The 23828-nt window shown below is 40.0% G+C and overlaps 1 protein-coding gene across 7 annotated transcripts in view; it reads right to left on the bottom strand.

Annotated features, from left to right (window-relative positions):
• Positions 1-23828, bottom strand: part of atrx (ATRX chromatin remodeler) — a 245380-nt gene that overhangs the window by 160716 nt on the left and 60836 nt on the right. For 5 of the 7 annotated variants that reach the window (XM_072595413.1, XM_072595410.1, XM_072595412.1 and 2 more), the window contains 3 exons: positions 19380-19432; positions 16814-16860; positions 220-350 (listed from right to left, as the gene is read on the bottom strand). In XM_072595413.1, coding sequence (XP_072451514.1) covers positions 220-350; positions 16814-16860; positions 19380-19394 — 193 coding nt within the window. In that variant the 5' untranslated portion in view covers positions 19395-19432. Of the gene's footprint in view, positions 1-219; positions 351-16813; positions 16861-19253; positions 19331-19379; positions 19433-23828 lie in introns of those variants that run through there. The other 2 variants (XM_072595415.1, XM_072595416.1) reach the window with 2 other exon arrangements.

The following is a 23828-nucleotide window of genomic DNA, read 5'->3' as shown; positions in this document are numbered from 1 at the left end:
TAAACAGCAGACAACAATACACTTGCAGTGTTTTAAGACTTTCAGAGCCAGCTATTCTTTACTTATTGCATTCACATTTTATGAAGGCCTTTCTAACTGAAGTTATTTTAAAAATCAGGTCACGTTTATAATCAATTACAAAAATGCAGATCTACATATGGCAGATTTTCCAAACATTTAAAAGAAACCTGCAGAATTACAACCCTTCACTTGACCTACCTTTAGGCAGACTATTCACATCCAAGTCATTTGTATCCTCAGTCTTTGAAGTCAATTTTTCACCGTCTGAGGTATTCTCATTTGACGTTTCATCATCTGATATAACATGTTTTGTCACAAAGGAGGGCTTCCTAATAAAACCCAATTAAATTACATTCAAGATTTGTAAACTTTTGATTGTAATCAGCAATATACCATCATGCATCATATTACATTTTGGCATTACATTATTTTGTTTCAAATAGGCAGAGTGTTCTACCTTTTATGAACAAGTTAAACTACCAGCAACCTTGAACACTTAGTTTAGTAATTCCTCTTGTCTCCATTCAACATTTTCTTCCCAACACTCTTGTTGATGCTAAATTGCTGGATCATGCCTTTACAGATGACAACAGCTCTTCAGGTTAAGTGGCTATTCTTGAATAAACTTAGTATATCATGGAGTGCATCACATTTAAGCTAAATCTCTTCACAACAGAGATGAAGGTATCAACAAACAATTTTCAAAGAGTTTGAGTAGTTGGACCTGAATTTGTTGCAATTAACAATGATAGGCAATCTTTTTTGGAACACAAGCTTCTTGGGGGGGGGGGGGGGCTTGACATGGTAAATGAGAAGAGACTGTTACCCCTTGTGGGAGATACCAGGGCCAAAAGGGATAATCTCAGAAGGGGTCGCCAATTTAAGGCAGAAATGAAGAGGAATTTCTTCTTTCAGAGGTTTTGATTTTGTTAAATTCTTTATCGCAGACGGCTATAGACGTTAGGCAATTAAGCATATTCAAGGTTGAGATAGATTTTTAATCAGTGAGGAAACTGAGTTATGGGGAAAAGGCATGAAACTAGAGTTAAGGATCACCAGATCAGCCATTGAATGGTGGAGAAGTGTTGATGGGCTGAATGGTCTTAGAAGTAAAAACCTTGGCTGATGTTTCCTGCCTTAACACAAGGGGTTTAGGAATAAAAGAACTCAAGAACGGTAATGTGCATTCAAGTCTGATGCCACTGAATAAAATCTAGGTATTCTGTGAACTACACATACCCAGCTTTGCTATTGATCTCCTGATGAGTCAGTTAAAAAAGTCAGTTTTAAATTTAACAAAGCATCGCATTTCAACTGGTACTTGCAGGAGAGTGTTCAAAGTTCTACCACCCTCAGCACGTGGACAGTTTGCCAATTTTGCACCAAAAATGTCAAGCCCTGATTATTAGACTACATCTCCCAGGTTCCAGAAATCCCAACAAGCAAGAAGATCTCTCTATGTATCAACCATATTGGTGCTCTTTCATAGCTTAGAAACCTCAATTAAGTTATACCATCTTAACTTTCTAAATTCCAGGTAATATCCACTGTATACGTGGAATAGGTCCTTTTAAATTAATTCAGGTGAAAACTGACTTATCATAATTCAAAGACCAGTTTGGGAGACACTGGTATCAGTACTGGGGGAGTACAATCTATACCAATGGGATGGTCTATACCAGAGCAGCAATGGATTGGTGTTTTTGCAAACTGCAAAACTAGGAAAATAAGAGGGCTTCAAACTTAAGGCAGGGGGTGGGGGTGGTGGTGGTGCTGAATGAGGAGGATTGGCGTCCAAATATTGGGATGTAAACATTGATTAAAAAAAAGCTAGGTAAAGGCAGAGGGGTGGGACTCCTAATCAAAGTATTGTTGCATTGTTAGAGCTGACCTTGATTCAGAAGATCAGAATGTTGAATAGGTTTGAGGGAGCTGAGTAATGGTTGATCAAAGAAATCACTATTGGGAGTGAGCTACAGCAACCATTCTCAACAGGGGCCACAGACTGAAAACTGAGAGAAGGGGAACCCCCAGGGTTTATGGGGGCCCTAGTAACTGAACCAATGAAATACCCAAGCAACAACCTTCAATAGTTTCCCTCGTACTTACAATATCTTTCCAACACACTTTGAAATAGACACACCTGGTAAATTAATGGCTTAAGCTCCTCCCACACAGCCTCACTTCAAGTCAGTCTCAAATCAGACTACACCGGGTCAACGCATTCAATCTCTCATCCATTATCGCCATACTTCACTATCCAAATAACAGTGTCTCTTGTTAGGCCTTTTTTATCCGAGTTCATTATTTTCCTCCTAAGAAGTGCTTCATGATTATTTTTATTATTTTCAGAAATAATTCTACCCATGAATTCGCTGGCGAAAAAAAACCATCAGTAGTATCCAGTGGAATACTTATCATATGGTTTCATCGCATCTCTGCAAAACCCATCTTTGGCCACATGTTTGGACAGCATGGCTACATTGTTAAATGAAAGCACGAGGCCAAGCAAATTGAAGAAAACATTTGGCTATCTCGCACCAAGATGAGGAGGATAAACCTTAACATTATCTCGAAGAGAAGGCCAATGCTGAAACAAACGCTTACTCAAACATCACAGAAATTGGAGGGTCTTGTTACATTACCCAAAATTAGTAAACTGATTGCTAAAACTGGAAGTTCTCTCAACACTGGTGAGTCGCTTATCCTGCTTTCAGTGTCCATAATAATATCTCATGTCATGAAGTTGAGTGCCAAAGACGCAACTCAGGCAATTCCATTCAGTAATTCTACTGTTGCCAGAAGAATCGATGAAATGGCATGGAACATTGAAGAGGGGTCTGTCAGTTCAATACAATCCAAGAAATTCTCTTTACAATTAGAAGATAACGGCACTCTTATCATGGCTTGAGAGATTCTAGAACAGAAACAAACTAATGGAAGAGATGTTGTTTCCCAGGAGGATTAGAACGGATACTGAGGAACTATTTTTGAAGAAGTCAGAAGTTACATAAGTGAGAACAATGGAGAATATGATTGCTTGTGCAATTGATGGTGCTGTTGCTGTGGTTGGTGAATACAGAGGATTCCTTGTTATACTTTTTGTCTTTACTATTCATGGTGTCATTTACAGGGAGCAATTAACAGCTAAAAAACTTGAGGATGTCTCCATCTTTTGCTTTCAGTTGTCATAAAGACTGTAAACTTCATCAAATCCCATGCTCTTCAGGATTGCCTTTCCTGCAGCAATGTGAAGAAAATGAAGACAACTTCCAGATGCCGCTGCTGCATAGAGGTGAGGTGGTTTTCCAAGGGAAACTATCTTCAACGTTTTGTTACACTCTGGGATGCCACAGTTTCCTTCACGTCTGATAAAGAGCATGGAGAAAGACTCATTGGATGCTAAGGCGGACATATTTTATCTGGCAGATATCTTTCTGAAATTTAATTAAGACCTTACAGGGCAAAAACAATAAACTCAGATTGTAAGGAAGCCATTGTTTCTTTCCTTAAGAAACTTGAAGTCTATTGGCACAATATGGGACGTCAAGAATTTTTACAATTTCCAAATCTGAAGACAAACACAGAGGAACTGAAGGACAATGACCTCACTGTTTATGTGAAATATTTAAAGCAGATACACAAGGATATGCAAGAAAGATTTAATGACTTCTTAAAACTCTATCCCAGATTGAATTTTGAATCCATTTGAAACACAACCCACATTGAGGCAGAAATTCAAGAGAAGATGATTGATTGCCAGAGCGACATAACCGCACATCATCGTTTCAGTCAGCTTCAAGATGATTTTTGGATCAGGAGTGATCTGCTGAATAAATTTACAGGAGGGAGAAAGCCAAAATAGTTTTATTACCTTTCCATCAACATAATTGGTTGAGAATGGATTCTGCAAGGTAGTTTCCTTGTCAAAATCCAAGAACAGAAATGATATCGCAACAAGAGGTGACCTTCGATTATCATTCTCTATTTTGGACACTATCATGAAACTTGCAGAAAAGCACCACACTCAAAGATCACATTAGGCCTGATAGGTGTTTAATTTCATAGCCTTTTTTAAAGTTTTGCCCAGTATGTCAGAATGTTCAAATTTGCTTGGTGTTTAATAATAGATGATTTTCCGTCTAACTGTTAGTGTTGTATTCCTGCTTGAAAAGGGGGCATTGGAACCAGAGAAGAGCTCCAGGGAGAGGGAGGGGTGCAATAAACAAGCAAAAATATTTGGCAGTTGCAATAAAAGGAATTTCATTAATGAATATTTGTAACCTACATCAAAACAGGCAACATCAGATTCATAATATTAACCTCGATGAATTGCTCATAGAATGCTTTTGAAATTGTTCACAGAGCAGCACACTCTGAAGCTGATCACAGACCAGACTTGCTACTGCCTAATACAACAGAATTAATTAAGGATCTCAAGAGTAAAGGCATCTCTAGGTAGCAGTAATCACAATATGATTATATCTTGCACCCAGTTCGAAAGTGGGGGTCTAAAATGGGCATCTTAATGGACAACTACATGACAGGAAAGCCAAGTTAGCTAAAGTGAACTTGATATTATTTTAGGAGATAGATCAAGAGAGGGGCAATAGCACATGCTTAAAGGGATGTAAGTTTGCTGGCTGAGCTGGAAGGTTTATTTCCAGACGTTTCATCACCCTACTCAGTAATTATCTTCAGTGGGCCTCAGGCGAAGCATTACTGGTAAGTCCTGCTTTCTAGTTATCTGCTTGGGTTTCTTTGGGTTGGTGATGTCATCCCCTATGCCAAAGTCACTTCCTGTTCTTTTTCTCAGAGTGGTAGATGGGCTCTAACTCGGTGTTTGTTGGTAGAGTTCTGGTTAGAATGCCATGCTTCTAAGAATTCTCACGCATGTCTTTGTTTGGCTTGTCCAGGATGGATGTGCTGTCCTTCCTCATCCATATGTAAGGATACTAGCGAGAGAGGGTCACCAAATAACCACAAAAAGACATGACCCTCTCACACTAGTATCCTTACAAACGGATGAGGAAGGGCACCACTTTGACTGGGACAACACATCCATCCTAGGACGAGCTAAAGACACGCATGATAATTCCAACTGGACCACGAAGTGACTTCGCCACAGGAAATGACATCACCAACCCAAAGAAACCCAAACATATTAACTAGAAAACAGGACTTATCAGCAGTGCTTCACCTGAGGCCCACTGAAGATATTACCTAGTAGGGTGATAAAGTGCCTGGAAATGAACCTTCCAGCTCAGCAAGCAAACCTACTTCCAGAATCTCAGCCTGAGCTACGTCCTCTCAAAATTCACTATTTAAAAGGGATATTTCAGAATATTTAGAACCAGTATTTCTCAATTTTTGAGAAAAATTTTAAGGGGAGCACCAACCCTAAGGCCAGTGACCAGCCATGTGCTGCCAGGATCAGTGCTGGATCCACTGCTTTTTGTCATTTAGAGCAATTTATTTGGAGGTGACCATAGGAAGTATGGCTCGTAAGTTTGCAGATAACACCAAAAGTGGCGAAGTGGACAGTGAAGAATGTTACCTCAGAGTGCAACAGGACTTTGATCAGATGGGCCAATGGGTTGAGGAGTGGCAGATGAGAGTTTAATTTAGATGTGAGGTTCTGTATTTTGGAAATGCAAATCAGCACAGGACTTATACACTTAATGGTAAGGTCATGGGCTGTGTTACCAAACAAGAGAGACCTTGGGGGGGCTACAAGTTTATAGTTCCTTCAAAGTGAAGTTGGAGGTAGATAGGGTAGCAGAGGAGGAGTTTGGTACATTTACCTTTATTGGTCAGTGCAATGACTATTGGAGTTGGCATGTCATGTTATGTTTGTAGAAGATATTAGTTAGGCCACTTTCGGAATACTGCATTCAATTCTGGTCTCCCTGCTTGAGGAAAGATATTGTGAAACTTGAAAGGGTTCAGAGAAGATTTACAAGGATGTTGCCACAGTTGGAGTATTTGAGCTATAGTGAGAGGCTGAATAGGCTGAGGCTGTTTTCCCTAGAGTGACAGAGGCTGAAGAGTGACCTTAGAGGCTTAAAAAATAATGAGGACCACAAATAGAGGGATTAGCCAAAGTCTTTTTCCCAGGATCAAGTAGTCCAAATCCCAAACACATAGGTGTTGAGAGGAGAAAGATTTAAATGAGACCCAAGGGGCAACATTTTCATGCAGAGGGTTGTGCTTGTATGGAATGAGCTGCCAGACAAAGTGGAGGAAGCTGATATAATTACAGCATCTAAAAAGGCACCTGGATGAGTACATGGTTAGGAAGGGCTTGGGGATTATGGGCCAAATGCAGGCAAATGGGACTAGCTTAATTTAGGATGTCTGGTCAGCATGGAAGACCTGGACTGAAGGGTTTGTTTCTGTGCTGTATAAATCTATTACTTTAAGTTAAGGAGAACATCAAATTAAATTTCCAGAAGACATCTAATTAGGTTTTACATAAAATACAATGTGCCAAATAAAAAGGTCACAGTATGGGGGATAACATCCTGGCAAGGTGGAAGACTGGTAGCCTAACAGAAAACAAAATTAGGCTTCTTCAGATTAGCAGGACATTATGCATCCACAGAAACCTGTGCTCGATCCTCGAACATCTTAAAATTTAACTCAATGAATTAAATGAGGGCATCATAGTCACTGTTAGCCACGTGTGAGGCCCCAGATGACTGGAGGGTAGCAAAAGCTGTGTCATTATTTAAGGAGGGCTGCAAGGAAAATGCTGGGAACTAAAGACCAGTAAGCCTGACATCTGCGGTAGGTAAGTTACTTAAGGAGAGCGCGCTCTTTGATGAAGTGATCAGGAAGGTTGACAAGGGCAGGGTGGTAGACTCAGTCTTATATAGATTTCAGTAAGTTCCTTGATAAGGTTCCACAAGGTGGCTCTGGAAGGTTAGATTGCAGTTATGCTGCAGTTGTCCAGGACATTGGTGAGGCTGCACTGGGAATATTGTTTTTGTCAGGAAGTTATTAAACTCGAAAGAGTACAGAAGACATTTACAAGGATGTTGCCAGGACTCAATGGTCTGAGTTACATGGAGAGGTTGGACAGGCTCAGACTTTTTCTTTAAAGCATAGAAGACTGAGGGGGGAATCTTAAAGAAGCAAGATCACGAGAGGCATGAATAGGATGATTGCACTCACTTTTTCCCCAGGATTGGGGAATCAAGGACAAGAGGGCATCAATTGAAGGTTAGAGGGGAAAGAATAAAAGGAAGCCTGACAGACAACTTTTTTAAAAACAGGATGATACGTACATGGAATGAGCTGCCAGCAGAAGTGGTCGAGGCAGGCACATTAACATTTAAACGGCATTTGGATAAATACATGGACAGGTATGGTTTAGAAGTATATGGGCCAAGTGGAGGGAAATGGGTTTACAGTGGTTTGGTCAGCATGGATCAGTTTGGGTCAAAGGACCTGTATGCGTGCTATAGGTCTCTATGACTCTCTATCTTATCAATTAAAAGTAATGCCAGACAGTGCTAAATTGTTTTTTTTAGATTAGATTAGTTACAGTGTGGAAACGGGTCCTTCGGCCCAAAAAGTCCACACCGACCCTCCGAAGAGCAACCCACCCAGACCCATTCCCCTACTTTTACCGCTGACTAATGTGCCTAACACTATGGGCTATTTAGCATGGCCAATCTCCCTATCATGCACATCTTTGGACTGTAGGAGGAAACCAGAGCACCTGGAGGAAACCCACGCAGACACAGGGAGAACGTGCAAACTCCACACAGTAGTCGCCTGAGGTGGGAACTGAACCTGGGTCCCTGGCGCTGTGAAGCAGCAGTGCTAACCACTGTGCCGCCCACCGAACAAAGTTTATTAAAACACTAATGTTGTGAGATAGACTCCTACCACAGTTTATTTCAATAAGGTTGCATGTAAGTTCCCTAATTATCAAGTCTTGCCTCATCTAATTTTGGAGGCTATGTATACTGTTAGAACTTCTGACATTAAGAATAGTTAACAGCTCTCCATTCTAAGGATCAGTTCAGCATTTGCATTCGTCTGTCACTCAAGTGCTCAAAAATATTGGGATGGAGTGTTTCTTGTCTATGCTACTTTGTTATAAAATTAAAAATGGCACAAGAAACTAGTTCTTTATTAGTATGACTGCCTCAATTGAGAACAAAGTGAAACTAAAGCACTTTAAGTGAAAGTTATGTTAGTTTAAGCATTATATTATACGACTCTCTGAGTTTCAGTACTTGCCAATTTAAAGTTATGCAAATGACAACATATCAAAGGAAGAAGGGAATTCAAAACAAATAGAGGAGGTGAACATTTGAAATGAAGTAGTACTCAGTTTTTTTTGTCTCTTTCAAATTTTGTATAATCAGAATACCCAGATAATACATAACTAAGGTTGTTAAAAGAAATGAAACAGCAGAGGCTCTGACCATATTGTAGAAGGACTGCTAATGTATTGTTTAAAGAGAGGATAAGACCATAGGCTAGTTAACTTCAGTTGTGAGCAAGAAATTTAATTTTGCAGAACATGATAAATCTTCACAAGAAAGGCATTGGCTAGATCAAGGAAAGTAGCCAGCATGAATTTTGAGGGAAAAACATGGGTCAACAGTTAGATTGGTACTTCCTTTGGAACCAGGAATTATACACATGATAGACCAATGGTAAATTTGTATAAGATGACTTTATTGACATTGCTTACACCTGTATTGACCGGTTCTGGACGGTCATCAAGCTCTTCCCCTCCAGCACCTGACCAGCTCTTTTAAAAGGACTGCACCTCCAACTACATAAACACCACCTTTCTTTCCCCTTTATTTTGAAAGCTTCCATTAATAAACATATAAAATTATAAATGATACAGGCATTGTAGCCAGCATATGTACATAATCAGGATTACTTACAAAAACATGGCAATCTTTGAAAAGTGATCCCCTCCCCCTGCTGCCCGCACCCAGACACACACAAGCTATTCTGTCCGTAGACTACGTTGATATGAGGAGTTTCGGATATAGCAATTCCTTGACGACCATCTCCTCGTATCAGGAATCTCATCTAGTTCAGTCTTCCAGCCTTCTGGAAGCCCCTGCTGCTCTGCAGATACGTCCCTCTCTGGTCCACTCTTGTTGCTGTGTAACACTGTTGTCTCCTCCCTGGTTATAAGCAACTCTGGCTCGGGGACACATGGCTCAGTTGACACCCCTTGTTTCAAATGGAACAATTCAGTATTCAGAGGGATATCCCCCTGTTGGTGAGGGATGGTGACAAGCTTGCCTGAATGCCTCCCCTCCAAACTAGCTCATCCCAAGTTTATACTATATGTGACAATGATCCTGTTTGAGCCACCACCACCACCGGGATCCATTTATCCCCAGATATATAATTCCAGGCTAGCACATTCTCCACTCTCTGGAATATCCTCAAACTTGCAGTTCTCACCTTTCTGACCATTTGTCATTCTTGATTTCACTATCACCTCTTTGGTCTCTTCCAGCTGCAATAAGTTAGACATGGTTCTCAGCTGGCAGTTGAGTATTAAGGATACATTCAGTCAGTCATTGAATGTGGTTTGGTCCTGTACATGCTGAGAAACTTAATTCAATGTCCTAGCAACCCTTCACCTTCTGAAGCCTTGAAAGTCTGCTTCAGGATTTGCACAAATCTTTCCAACTGGCCCTTTGCCTCAGGGTAAATGCACGTTTGACTCAGGTGATTTTCCAGGTAGTCCTCAAACTCTTGCACAACAAACTGAACCATTGTCACACAACTTGTTTGGGGCTCCAAAGCCTGGCAAATATTTCATCCACTCAGTCTATTATTGCTTCCGCCAAGATCAACTTAAAGACCATCAACTTGGGCCACTTGGAATGGGCATCCACGATCACTTGTAGCTTCTGTCTCTCTACCAGTCCTGTGAAATAGATATGAATCCGTTGCCACTGTGTTTAAGGTTATCCCCATGGGTAATGGAGCAATAATGGCAGCATCTTTCTTACCAAAGTGAGTGTTTCACATGATCCCACTTTCTCCTCAACCTGAAAGTTCACATTTGGCCACCGAAAATATCTCCTGGCTGTCTCCTTCATTCACACCATATTGGGGTGCCCTTGTTCCAGCAACTTTCCTGTAAATGGGGGGAGGAATAACAACACTCATTCCCCACAGTAAACAATGCTCCAACACAGAACTCCCACTTCCCAGACAGGTAAGGACGTAATTCCGGACTGTCCCATTACTGCTTCTCCCTCAGGATTAAGTTCACCATTCGACTCAAAGCTAGGTGGTTCAGAGTTACGTTCTGCACCCGATCTGCTGACATCAATACTTTATCTTCCTGGGCGAAATATGTAATTTTGAGGTTTGAGCTGGGGACAACTTTATTCCCTGGTAGTGGCAGCCTTGACAGGGCAGCTGTATTGCCATACTTCTCTAACAGTGGTATTTGACTGCATATGAATTGGTCAGTTCCCAACTCTGCAAGCATGCTGCTGCCATTGATAGTACCCCCATATACTGTCCAAAAATGGAAGTAAGAGTTCTGTGGTCTATGAGGAGCACAGTGCCTGCTGTAAAGGAAACAGTGAAATTCTCAATGCCAAACACTATGCTCAATCCTTGCTATGCATAATACTTAGTGTTCATTAGTATCCTTGATGCAAACGCAATTGGCCTTCCCCCCCCCCCCCATTAGAAAAATGGCACCTTCTTTGCACTTTATCAATTGACCACAAACCGTGAAATTAGCAAAATGTGGACAGCTGAAATTTGCTAAGTTTAACAAGATTCACCACGTGGAAAGGGAATGGACAAAGTCACTGACCATTCCATTTAAAATATCAAGTATCCAGTGTAACCATGTGACCTTAGGTGGCATCATCCAAATGTGACAATAAAATAAATTGCACATAGAATAAGACATTGTAAAGCCTAAAAAATTCCCAGAACATCAAAAATTTAATTTCATTATCTTTATAAACAGTAGCCCAAATGGTGAATGATCATATATTCCAAAATCTATTGTACTATACAGAATTTCAAAGTTGCTAAGCTGGAAACCAGCTTTATTTTTATGATATGAACAAGAATGTAGGAACATTAAATGTGTTTTTTATCCCCCAAATGTATTCAGGAAAGAATACATTTGGGGGATAAGACTTTTCTTCAAGATGCAATATGCAGCCATACCAATTACTCATCAAACACTTTTGCTTGTGTGCTGCATTCTATCATTTCTCCAATCAATTTTAATATTGATGATAAAATGGGAAATGGGATTAGGAAGGGTTCAGAAGACAGGGCACTAAAAGTAAAAGAAAGCAATGCTAAGTATCAAAGTAGCTGCTCATACTGTGATCTAGGTTCATAAGTGAAAAGTTCTGATGCAGTCTGCAATCACTAAAGGCAGCAAGTGAATTAAGAGGTAAAATTAACCCAAAAAGTCAAGAAACAACGATGTATGTTATATAAAAAAAGTTTTCAGAGTCTGAGAGGGAATAACTTAAAAACAATGTACAGGAAAACAAAAGAAAAATAAGATCATCCTTAGGATGAACTTCTCAACTAGCTTTTAAAAATTGAGACAGGGCTCAACTTTAAGCTCTAATGTTCAGTAGAAAATGCCCAATGAAGCAAGACAGACCAAAGGTCAAATGATTAAATTGTGGGGAAATTCTCTTGAAGACAACTTTCTTAATACTGACAGATAAGCTCCAATGCCATATATTGATGCTGGTAGGCTGTCCATGCAGATAACACATTTGAGCTGGATCCCCTTTCCAACAGCTCTTCTCTATGCTCCATTCCTGATCAGTTTTCAAAAACAGAAAAGTTATACGTTACAAAACCCAATATATGAGCCCTCAAGAACATACTTTACAATTAACCTTCTAAGGACCTTAATTAAAAGCATGTGAAGACTAACAGTCAGCCAAAAAGTTTTGAACAGAGGTAGAGTCAACAGCTACTCAGATACTCTTAAACAAGCAGAGGTCGATCTAGAAAGTTTTTTTGTCAAACATTAGCCCCTTCACATGAACACCCTGAAATGTCACACCAGATGCTAAATTATTTCTATATCAAAAGAAACTCTGCCAATGCTTCAGTGGTTTAGCTGGATAAACCAAACAGCAGCTAAATTGCCAAAATCAAGAAAATCCCAGATTCAACTCTGGATCAGAGATATTAGGTGGGGTAGTTCCAGCAGTGTTACTCAATGCCATTAACAGTATTCTTTAGCAGACTTTTCCCAAATAGATTTGCATATTGATACCTTCCACCCACTGAATACCAAATGTAGTTTTATTCTTTCCACACTGGTGAGACCCAACTAATTGTGACAGCAGAGGTTTACAAAATCCAGATTCGTTTGGATCTAAGTGGCAATGTTCATACATGAACCCAAATAGCAAGTGCTGGTAGGCGGAAAGCCAGAGGAACAATCAAAACTAAACTAGATCTTATCCCTAACATCCACTCAGACATAAGATTTTCTCTCTGTATTCAAGGAATTATTCAAATTATCCCATCACCACCATATCCATAATCAACGAACTCAGAAGGCAAAGGTGAGAATTCTACCTTACTGGTCAATATAGATCTCTCAATCAGTCTTCACCACTTGGCTCATATGGTGAATGGCCAATGCTACCAGGTATCAAAAGATACCAAAATTCAAAGAAAGAATCAATGCCCTCAGAATTAAAAGTAATATGGAAAAGACTAGTGTAAAAGATGCAAGGAAAAGGGAGAGAAAAATTCTGATCTATCAATTGCCAGAATTATTGAAATTATGAGCAAAAGTAGTTTCCTGGGTCAAGGAGTCTTCCACTATCCCCGTGACTAAGTGTCAGGGGCATACAAGTGCTATGCAACCAAGTTACTCATCAACATATAGTTGAATCAGTTTAGTAAAACAAGGCCAAGAATTAGCCAAGTCAAAAGGTGTGGCACTGGAAAAGCACAAGAGGTCAGGCAACATTTGAGGAGCAGGAGAGTTGATGTTTTGAGTATTAGCTCGTCATCAGGATTATCATAAGGGTAGGACTTATACAGTTAATGATAAGGCACTAAGTAAAACGGGTACCTAATGCTTTGAAATTTGCAAAGATATACAGGCAATTATGGCGGCGATTAACATGCTTGCCTTCATTGCTCGGACGTTTGAGTATAGGAGTTGGGATATCATGTTGTGGTTGTACGAGATGTTGGTGAGGCCATTTCTGGAGTACTGTGTACAATTTTGGTTGCGCTGCTATAGAAAGGACATTAGTAAATTGGAAAAGGTTCAGGAAAGGCTTACCAGGATTTTGCTAGGAATGCAAAGTTTATATTAGAAAGATTGAGTTAGAGTCATAGAGAGGTACAGCACAGAGACAGACCCTTTGGTCCAACTCAGCCATGTCAACCAGATCTCTGAAATTAATCTAGTCTCATACGCCAGCACTTGGTCCATATCCCTCAAAACCCTTCTTATTCATATAGCCATCCAGATGCCTTTTAAAATGTCGTAATTATACCAGACTTCATCACTTCCTCTAGCAACTCATTCCATACACACACCACCCTCTGTGTGAAAAAAATTGCCCCTTAGGTCTCTTTTATATCTTTCCCCTCTCACCCTAAACCTATGCCCTCTAGTTCTGGACTACCCCCACCCCAGGGAAGAGACTTTGTTTATTTATCCAATCCATGCCCCTCATGACTTTATAAACCTCTTTCAGGCCATCCCTCAGCTTCCTTTGCTCCAATGAAAACAGACCCAGCCTGATCAGCCTCTCCCTATAACTCAAATCCTCCAACCCTAGCAACATCCTTGTAAATCTTTTCTGAACCCTTTCAAGTTTCACAACATCTTTCCGATAGGAAGGAGACCAGATTTGCATGCAATATTCCAGAAGTGGCCTAACCAATGTCCTGTACAGCCTCAGCATGACCTTCCAACTCCTGTACTTAATACTCTGACCAATAAAGGAAAGCATACCAAATGCTTTCTTCACTACCCTACCTACCTGTGACTCTACTTTCAAGGAACAATGAACCTGCACTCCAAGGTCTTTGTTCAGCAACACTTCCCAGGACCTTACTGTTAAATGTCTAAGTCATGCCCAGAGTTGCTTTTCTAAAATGCAGTACCTCACACTTATCTGAATTAAACTCCATCTGCCACTCCTCAGCCCACTGGCCCATCTGATCAAGATCCCACTGTACTCTGGTGTAACCTTCTTCACTGTCCACTAATTCTGGAGTAATCTGTAAACTTACTAACTATACTACCTATGTTCACATCCAAATCATTTGCATAAATGAAGAAAAGCAGTGACCCCAGCACCAGTTCTTGTGGCACACCACTACACTCAGGCCTCCAGTCTGAAAAGCAATCCTCCACCACCATTCTCTGTCTTCTACCTTCGAGCCAGTTCTGTATCCAAATAGCCAGTATTCCATGAGATCTAACCTTGCTAACCAGTGTATCATGCAGAACCTTGTCAAACACCTTATTAAAGTCCACATGGATCACATCTACCGTTCTGTCTCATCAATCCTCTTTGTTACTACTTCAAAAAAACTCAATCAAGTTTGTGAGACATGATTTCCCATGCACAAAGCCATGCTGACTATCCCTAATCAGTCTTTGCCTTTCCAAATACATGTATATCCAGTCCCTCAGGATTTCCTCCAACAACTTGCCCACACCAATGTCAGGCTCACATGTCTACAGTTCCCTGGCTTGTCCTTACCACTTTTTTAAAAACAGTGGCACCACGTTAGCCAACCTCCAGTCTTCCAGCACTTCACCTGTGACTATCGAAGATACAAATATCTCAGCAAGGGGCCTAGCAATCACTTCCTTAGCTTCCTACAGAGTTCTGGGGTACACCTGATCAGGTCCTGGGGATTTATCCACTTTTATGCATTTCAAGACATCCAGCACCACCACCTTTGTATTATGGATATTTTTCCAGATGTCACCATCTATTTCCCCACATTCTGTATCTTTCATGTCCTTCGCAGTAAACACTGATGCAAAATCCTCGTTTAGCATCTCCATCTCCTGGCTTCACACAAAAGCTGCCCTGATCTTTGATAGGCCCTATTCTTTACCGTCCTGCCTTTATATTCTTCTAAGGATTCATTATCTCTCCTGTCTATACCTGACATATGCTTCCTTCTTTTTCTTAACCAAGATCTCAATTTCTCTAGTCACCCAGCATTTTCTACACCTACTAGCCATTTCTTTCACCCTAACAGGAATATACTATCCGGTTATCTCATTTCTGAAGACTTGCCATAAGAACATCTGCCCCCAATCAACTTTTGAAAGCTCTTGCCTAATACCATCAAAATTAAGCCTTGCTCCGATTTAGAACTTCAAGTCTTAAATCCAGTCTCTCCTTTTCCATCACTATTTTAAAACTAATAAAATTATAGTCGCTGGTGCCAAAGCGCTCCCCCACTGACACCTCAGTCACCTGCCCTGCCTTATTTCCCAAGAGTATCCTGGAACATTGGGCTGGGACATTTTTCACTAGAGCATAGGAGCTTGAGGGGTGACCTTATAAGAGGTTTACGAAACCACGAAGTGCATAGATAAGGCAAATAGCAATGGTCTTTTCCCTAGGATGGGGAACTCAAAACTCATGGGCGTATTTTTAAAGGTGAGAGGAGGAAGATTCAAAAATGACATGAGGGACAACTTATTTTTCTAAAAAAAAAGGTATTCATATGTGGAATGGACTGACACAGAAATTGGTGAATGTAGGTATAGTTACAACATTTAAACAGCATTTGGATAAGTACATGAATAGGAAAGGTTTGGAGGGATACGGACCAAACGCAGGCAAGTGGGACTAGTTTGGGAACATGGTTGGCATGGACTAGTTGGACCGAAGGGTCTGTTTCCAGGCTGTATGACTCAATGAATGCATCTGACAAAGTGACTTATCACCAAAAAATCTTCAAAAATATTGAAGTACCTGATCATTTCTGATTTAAACTACAGCAAAGTGCACCTTTGGTGCACATATCAATTACCAACCCTGTCATATATTGACCAATTCATCTTATATTCAGTTCAGAGTTGAACATCATGAAAATTACAATAACTCACGCTGGCAGAGTTTTGGACAGATCTAATATGTCCACAACCAGCACTACAAGAAACTAGGGATGTAGCTAAAAGATTCTTGACCTGCAAAGGGTGCCAATGCATTATTGTTACACAGACAGCATGTGGTAAAAACAAATGCCTCCAACATTTTACCTGTCAATGAACACCTCGGGTTTTAATTCCTTGTCCAATAAACATCATTGACTTGAAACAAGTATGGCTATGGAGGCAACATTAGCCACGTTGACTTGTAGGAAATTGCTTTCGTATACAATACAACCAAATGTCTCTTACATATATACATTTGCATAAATAACTATTACAATTCAGTAACCAAGATTGTCAAAAAAAAACAATTTGCACTCTGGCTTTAGCATTTGGCTAAAGGTAATGCAATTCGAAATAGCAAATATGACAAAATATTTTCTATTTTACAGTTCATGCAGGATCACACTCTGCAACAGACCCCTCAAAATGCTTGTGTCAGCCCAAGACTAAGAGACGTGTAGCAACAGCCTGGTGATAAAACTATTCCACGATTAAAGCATCACTTCACAGTAGTACAGCACTTAGGGATTTGAGCTTGTGGGTTTATTGGAATGCAAAGAGTTAATCCTGGTGCCCAACACTAACGGCACCACACTGCCTTATGCACTATACTCCGAAAATACTAACCTTCTTGAACGGGATGCTCCCGAAGACTTTGATTTTTGACTGGAGGCCTTTAAACAACAAAAAAAAAATCTAAATTTAGGCTTTCAAATGCTTAATTGCAAAGTAATTAATAAGAACAAATGCAGGATTTTAAAAAATTAAATTGAATTAAATTTGAAAAACAATGTAACATTCAGTATTTTAAAAAAAAAACAAGCCTGCTTCTCAGAAGTGAATATGGATTAATGATAGCTAAAGCATTGCTCTGCTGAAACAAGACTCCATCTGGAGAATGTAAAGTATAAGGCATCAATTCTAGATAACCTACAAAGGATGAGAAAGTTTCATGGAATTTATCACACTAACAACACATCAGAAATCTTCTAATCTGTCCATTAAAGAAAAAAAATCCAAAAATATTTATTTCTAACAATCACAAACAGGAGAAGTTCTCAATCGTGACAGAGTAGGAAAGTTCATTAGAGCTGGTGAGGATTGCTTAATACAATGTGTTAGGGCTCTCATGGGACAGAGATTCCAAAACTCTGGGAAGAAACTGAAGAATGTTTTTAGAATTCAATCAAGAGTCATTTCAAAGATTTTTATTACAAATGGTAGAAACAAACAAAACAGAGACCAATGCAATATTCATAGGAAATATTTAGTTACTTGGGCGGCACGGTGGCACAGTGGTTAGCACTGCTGCCTCACAGCACCAGAGACCCGGGTTCAACTCCCGCCTCAGGCGACTGACTGTGTGGAGTTTGCACATTCTCCCTGTGTCTGCGTGGGTTTCCTCCAGGTGCTCCGGTTTCCTCCCACAGTCCAAAGATGTGCAGGTCAGGTGAATTGGCCATGCTAAACCCCCCGCAGTGTTAGGTAAAGGGTAAATGTAGGGGCATGGGTGGGTTGCGCTTCGGTGGGTCGGTGTGAACTTATTGGGCCGAAGGGCCTGTTTCCACACTAAGTAATTTAATCTAATCTAATCTTAAATCCTCTAGATCACATTATGGCCATCCATCTTTTCTCAGAGATTATGATTCCCCATGTCTTTCTCTTCTAAGGCTATCTAAGCCAGCAGTTGCTATTAATAAATTTTCTCAAACATTGAGTCTTGCTGAAAAATTGCAGAAATACTGATATACAAAAAAATGTACTTATGAATTAAGATTTTTCAAGCTCATTCAATAATCAATTTAAATTTTTCTTGCAAATGAAATTATTACTGTTGGCCCCACACAATTCTCCTGACACTTAACCCTACCTAATGCAAAAATCAAGAATGCACACAAACCAACCATGAAGTCTCTCATAGTTACTATTTAGAAAAGGAAGTGAATGGATGAGTGTCCTTTGATATCTCTATTATTAATTAAGCAATATGACTCTATTCACCAAAATATCCACACAGTTAATTTTTGAATCCCAAATGAAAACAAAGCACAGATAGAAATTGTAAACGCTCACTGCATTGGAATTCCATCAATTGTGAATAACATTGCTTCCAAAAATTCCAATAAACTCAGATTGTATTGCAATGGTATAACTTGATATGGATTTTTAAAAACAGGACGTATATTAAACAGGAATAACTCTCCCAAAATAATACTTTGCCCCCAACTGCCATAGATGAGTGTAGCAGTGGTGGGAGGGTGGGATCACTGTTTCAAGCTTGGAACCATTTCAACTTTTAAACCTTAACCCTTACTACTCAGATAGAGCTCCTTTTTGCTAAAACGTATAGAGATAGCTTATTCAATTTTGCTTACTAACATGTCAGATTTTTATTTTGAAAACCCAGCCTTGCAGAGTGTTTTGCTTCGAGCAGATAGGGTGGAAAGTCTTTTGCAAAACATTCAAAATATTACATGTGTTTGTCTAACTTTGTAGGATGCATCTTAATCTTTGCCACAAAGGAGTACAATTCTACAAAACAGGGAAACCCTCTATTCTGTCCTAAACAGCAAGTCTAAGGAAAGAATAATTGATCTTGTCTTCCACAATTTATGCTTTTCCTATTTAAGATACAAAGTAGAAGGGTCAACTAAATGGGCAAGAACTTAAATGTGCCTTAAAACTTTAGTCTTATTACCACAGATGTGGAGAAGCTAATAGAATGCTAAAGAGCAAGAGAAAAGAAAATTAATTAATTGAAATAAAATGGCACCAAAAGTTCTAAACAAACAAAATCATTAAATTCACAGGACCTGTCTGAAAAGAGAATATCCACAAAGTAACTACACTATGTAAAAAGCACACAGAGACAGTACTAAAATTATCAGCAGGATGCCAACAGATGATCCGGAACTTTGCAGACGGTGTGGAAAAAAAGAAAAATTATTCAATTCATTCCTACACAAATAAAACAAAAACCCTGTGGAATAAAATTAAGTACCATTTTATATTGACATTCATTTTGATTCAGAAGTATAGGATGAAGTTTTGGATTAATTGGATGTACCTAAAGTTTGCTAGGTAAGTAATCTGAAAGTGATGAAACGACAACTTAAATCCAACTAGAAGCTGGGAGATTTGCCCAATAAAGTTTTTATGTGCATTTCTTTGGCAGAGCAAAACTGGAACAAACCTCTTTATCCTCCATATGTGATGAAGTGGAAATTACAGTTATGTTCCCTTTACCTGGGGGAAAAAAAAACCAAAACGCAATTAACAGTCAGAAGATTTGCTAAAATGCATAAATTTGCTAAAACTAAAGCAACCTTTGAGAAGGTACTTGATAAATAAAGTTCACTAACTCAAAGTTTAATTTTAAAAGAATTGCTTGGGGGAGATTATAAAGTCAGTAATAGTAACTAACTCAATGATTTAATCTGTACACCATGTTAACAACAATTGTATTTCACTTGCCTTAAAATGCCTTGTGTACAAACAATTTGTTGATAAAACTGTCACTTATGCAACAGATATGAGCAAGTTGATTGATTAAAAACAGTCCCTTAAAAAAAAGGAGGGAATACAATTTGCATGGAGCATGTGCATTCTGGCCTGAAAGCTAACTTGAAAACTTGCATGGAGTTATTAGAAAAGTCTGTTTTCTAGATGTACAGTGATGGCCTCAAGTATACACACCTGACATATTATGTTAGAATGGCTTTTTGCTTAAAAACAGTACAGAAACATTTATTCAATTCTTATGCAATTAGCAACATAGACCACTAAACTGATCAGAAATAAAGCCCAGATTTGATACAAGTGGAAAGGTGAAAACTGCTTGTGCCCTCAGTTCCACTATCACAATTGCTCCTCTCCTGAGCTCTCCAAAAAGAGACGAAAAAAAAAGGGCATGCACTTCTTTAGTATCAGATGATACTTCACTGAAACAGACCCTTTGGGTCCAACTTGCCCATGCCAACCAGATATCCCAACCCAATCTAGTTCCATCTGCCAGCACCCGGCCCATATCCCTCCAAACCCTTCCTATTCATATACCCATCCAGACACCTTTTAAAGGTTACAACTGTACTAGCCTCCACCACTTCCTCTTGGGACTCATTCCATACATGTACCACCCTCTGCGTGAAAAAGTTGCCCTTTAGGACTCTTATATCTTTCACCTCTCACCCTAAACCTATGCCCTCTAGTTCTGGACTCCCCCACCCCAGAAAAAAGACCTTGTCTATTTACGCTATTCACATCCCTCATGATTTTATAAACCTCTATAAGGTCACCCCTCTGCCTCAGACATTCCCACCCCAGCACATTCAATCTCTCTGTATAGCTCAAATCCTCTGAACCCGGCAACATCCTTGTAAATCTTTTTTGAACCCTTTCAAGTTTCACAACATCTTTCCGATAGGAAGAGACCAAAATTGCATGCAATATTCCAAAAGTGGTCTAACCAATGTCCTGTACAGCCGTAACATGACCTCCCAACTCCTGTACTCAATACTCTGACCAATTAAGGAAAGCATACCAAACACCACCTTCACTATCCTATCTACCTGCGACTGCACTTTCAAGGAGCTATGAACCTGCACTCCAAGGTCTCTTTGTTCAGTGACACTCCCTAGGACCTTACCATGAAATGCATAAGTCCTGCTAAGAATTGCTTTCCCAAAATGCAGCACCTCCCATTTATCTAAATTAAACTCCATCTGCCATTTCTCAGTCCAGTTGGCCCATCTGATCAAGATCCCATTGTAATCTGGGGTAACCTTCGTCACTGTCCCCTACACCTCCAATTTTGGTGTCATCAGCAAACTTACTAACTATATCTCTTATGCTCACATCCAAATCATTTATATAAATGACGAAAAGTAGTGGACCCAGCACCAATCCTTGTGGCACTCCACTGGTCTTAGGCCTCCAGTCTGGAAAACAACCCTCTACCACCACCCTCTGTCTTCTACCTTTGAGCCAGTTCTGTATCCAAATGGAGAGTTCTCCCTGTATTCCATGAGATCTAACCTGGCTATCAGTCTCCCATGGGGAACCTTGTCAATTGCCTTACTGAAGTCCATATAGATCACATCTACCCCTCTGCCCTCATCAATCCTCCATGTTACTTCTTCAAAAAAAAAACAATCAAGTTTGAGAGACACTTTCCCCACACACAAAGCCATGCTGACTATCCCTAATCAGTCCTTGCATTCCCAAATACATATGCATCCTGTCCCTCAGGATTCCCTCCAACAACCTGCCCACCACAGACATCAGGCCCACTGGTTTATAATTCCGTGGCTTTTCCGTACCACCTTTAACAGTGGCACGGTAGACAACCCCCAGTCCTCCGGCACCTCACCTGTCACTACCAATGATACAAATATCTCAGCAAGAGGCCCAGCAATCACTTCTCTAGTTTCCCACAGAGTTCTAGGGTACACCAGATCAGATCCTGGGGATTTATCCACTTCTATGAGTTTCAAGACTTCCTCCTGTGGAATATGGATGTTTTTCACCATGTCACCATCTATTTCGCTACATTCTACATCTTCCATGTCCTTTTCCACACTAAATACTGATGCAAAATACTTGTTTAGTATCGCCCTTATCTCCTGCGATTCCACAAAAAGGCCGCCTTGGTGATTTTGGAGGGGCCCTATTCTCTCCCTAGTTACCCTTTTGTCCTTAATGTATTTGTAAAATCCCTTGGGATTCTGCTTAACTATTCGAGAAAGCTGTCTCATCCCCTTTTTGCCCTCCTGATTTCTCTCAAGTATATTCTTACTGCCTTTATACTCTGCTAAGGATTCACATGATCTATCCTGTCTATATCTTACATATGCTTCCTTCTTTTTCTTAACCAAACCCTCAATTTCTTTAGTCATCCAGCATTCCCTATACCTACCGGCCTTTTCTTTCACCCTAACTAGAGGGTCTAGTTATCTGGACTCTAGTTATCTCATTTCTGAGGGCTTCCCATTTTCCAGCCGTCCCTTTACCTGCAAACATCTGCGCCCAATCAGCTTTTGAAAATTCTTGCCTCATACCATCAAAATCGGCCTTCCTCCAATTTAGGACTTAACATTTGGATCTGGTCTATCCTTTTCCATCACTATTTTAAAACTAATAGAATTATGGTCGATGGTCCCCCACTGAAACCTCAGTCTCCTGCCCTGCCTTATTTCCCAAGAGTAGGTCAAGTTTTGTACCATCTCTTGTAGGTACATCCACGTACTGAATCACAAAATTTTGTTGTACACACAAAAAAATTCCTCTCCATCTAAACCCTTAACACAAGGCAGTCCCAGTCTATGTTTGGAAAGTTAAAATCCCCTACCAGTACCATCATATTATTCTTACAGATAACCGAGATCTCCTTCTAAATTTGTTTCTCAATTTCTGACTATTACGGGGTCTATAATACAGTCCTAACAATGCAATCATCCCTTTCTTATTTCTCAGTTCCACCCAAATAACTTCCCTGGATATATTTCCGGGAATATCCTCCCTCAGTACAGCTGTAATGCTATCCCTCCTCTCTTGCCTCCCTTTCTATCATTCCTAGAGAATTCGTAGCCTGGAACATTAAGCTGCCAGTCCTGTCTATCCCTGAGCCATGTTTCTGTAATTGCTACAATATCCCAGTCCCATGTTCTTAACCATGCCCTGAGTTCATCTGCCTTCCATGTTAGGCCTCTTTCATTGAAATAAATGCAGTTTAATTTATCAGTCCGACTTTGTTCTCGGTTTGGCTCACCTTTGTTGTCAACTGTACCAGTCTCAGATTGAAATCTTCCCTCACTATCGCCTTGGGTCCCACCATGTTTGAAATGGGGATAGCCACATAAGATTCCTGCACTACCTGCTACCTCCCTGACTTTTCCTGGACTTAACCCATCTATATGACTGTATCTGAGATTTTACCCCCTTCCTATAACTGCCATCCATCACATCCCCTTGCCTTTATAAATTCCTCTGCCTCTACAACCAATCCATTCGATCTGATAGGATTCGCAATCAACGGCATTTATTGCAGATATACTCCTCAGTAACCTGTAAACTCTCTCTAAACTCCCACATCCAACAAGAGCAGATCACTCTAAAGGCCATTTTTGCTTCTTTCAACCAACAGACCCAGAAAATAGCACTGTCTTATTCCTCGACAAAACACTGCTCCAGGTTAAATTAATACTTATGGCTTATATTTTATGTTTAATCAAGAGAGAGAACTCAATACAACATATAATCAAGAAAGAACCCACTCTACTCACTGCTGCAGACTTATTTAAATGCCATGCTTATAATCCAATTATCCGATTCTGTGCTGCGACATCACCCACACAGATTCCTCCAAGATCAGTTGTGAATTTCACTTTTTAAAATTTTCCCAGATGCACTCTGATGTCCAGCAATACAAGAATTCAACAGCAGAGGCAGTAATTGCTAACCCTATCAGTTAGCAATGTGGGTTGCTTTCTCTCTCTCGCACTGACCTCACCATGTGCTTTCTTTGTCTGTTCTTCTCCCTTTTAAAAGTGCTGCTGTTTTGACTCTTTTTCCTCCTCCAAAGTTCCAAAACAACGCAAGAGTATATAAAACAGTAATTGTTGCTCCTGGAATTTGAGGAAATCAC

Source organism: Chiloscyllium punctatum, chromosome 25 (assembly GCF_047496795.1).
Source record: "Chiloscyllium punctatum isolate Juve2018m chromosome 25, sChiPun1.3, whole genome shotgun sequence".
Lineage (NCBI taxonomy): Eukaryota > Metazoa > Chordata > Chondrichthyes > Orectolobiformes > Hemiscylliidae > Chiloscyllium > Chiloscyllium punctatum.
Note: the sequence above shows the minus strand (reverse complement) of the source record. Positions and strands in the feature narration are given on the sequence as shown.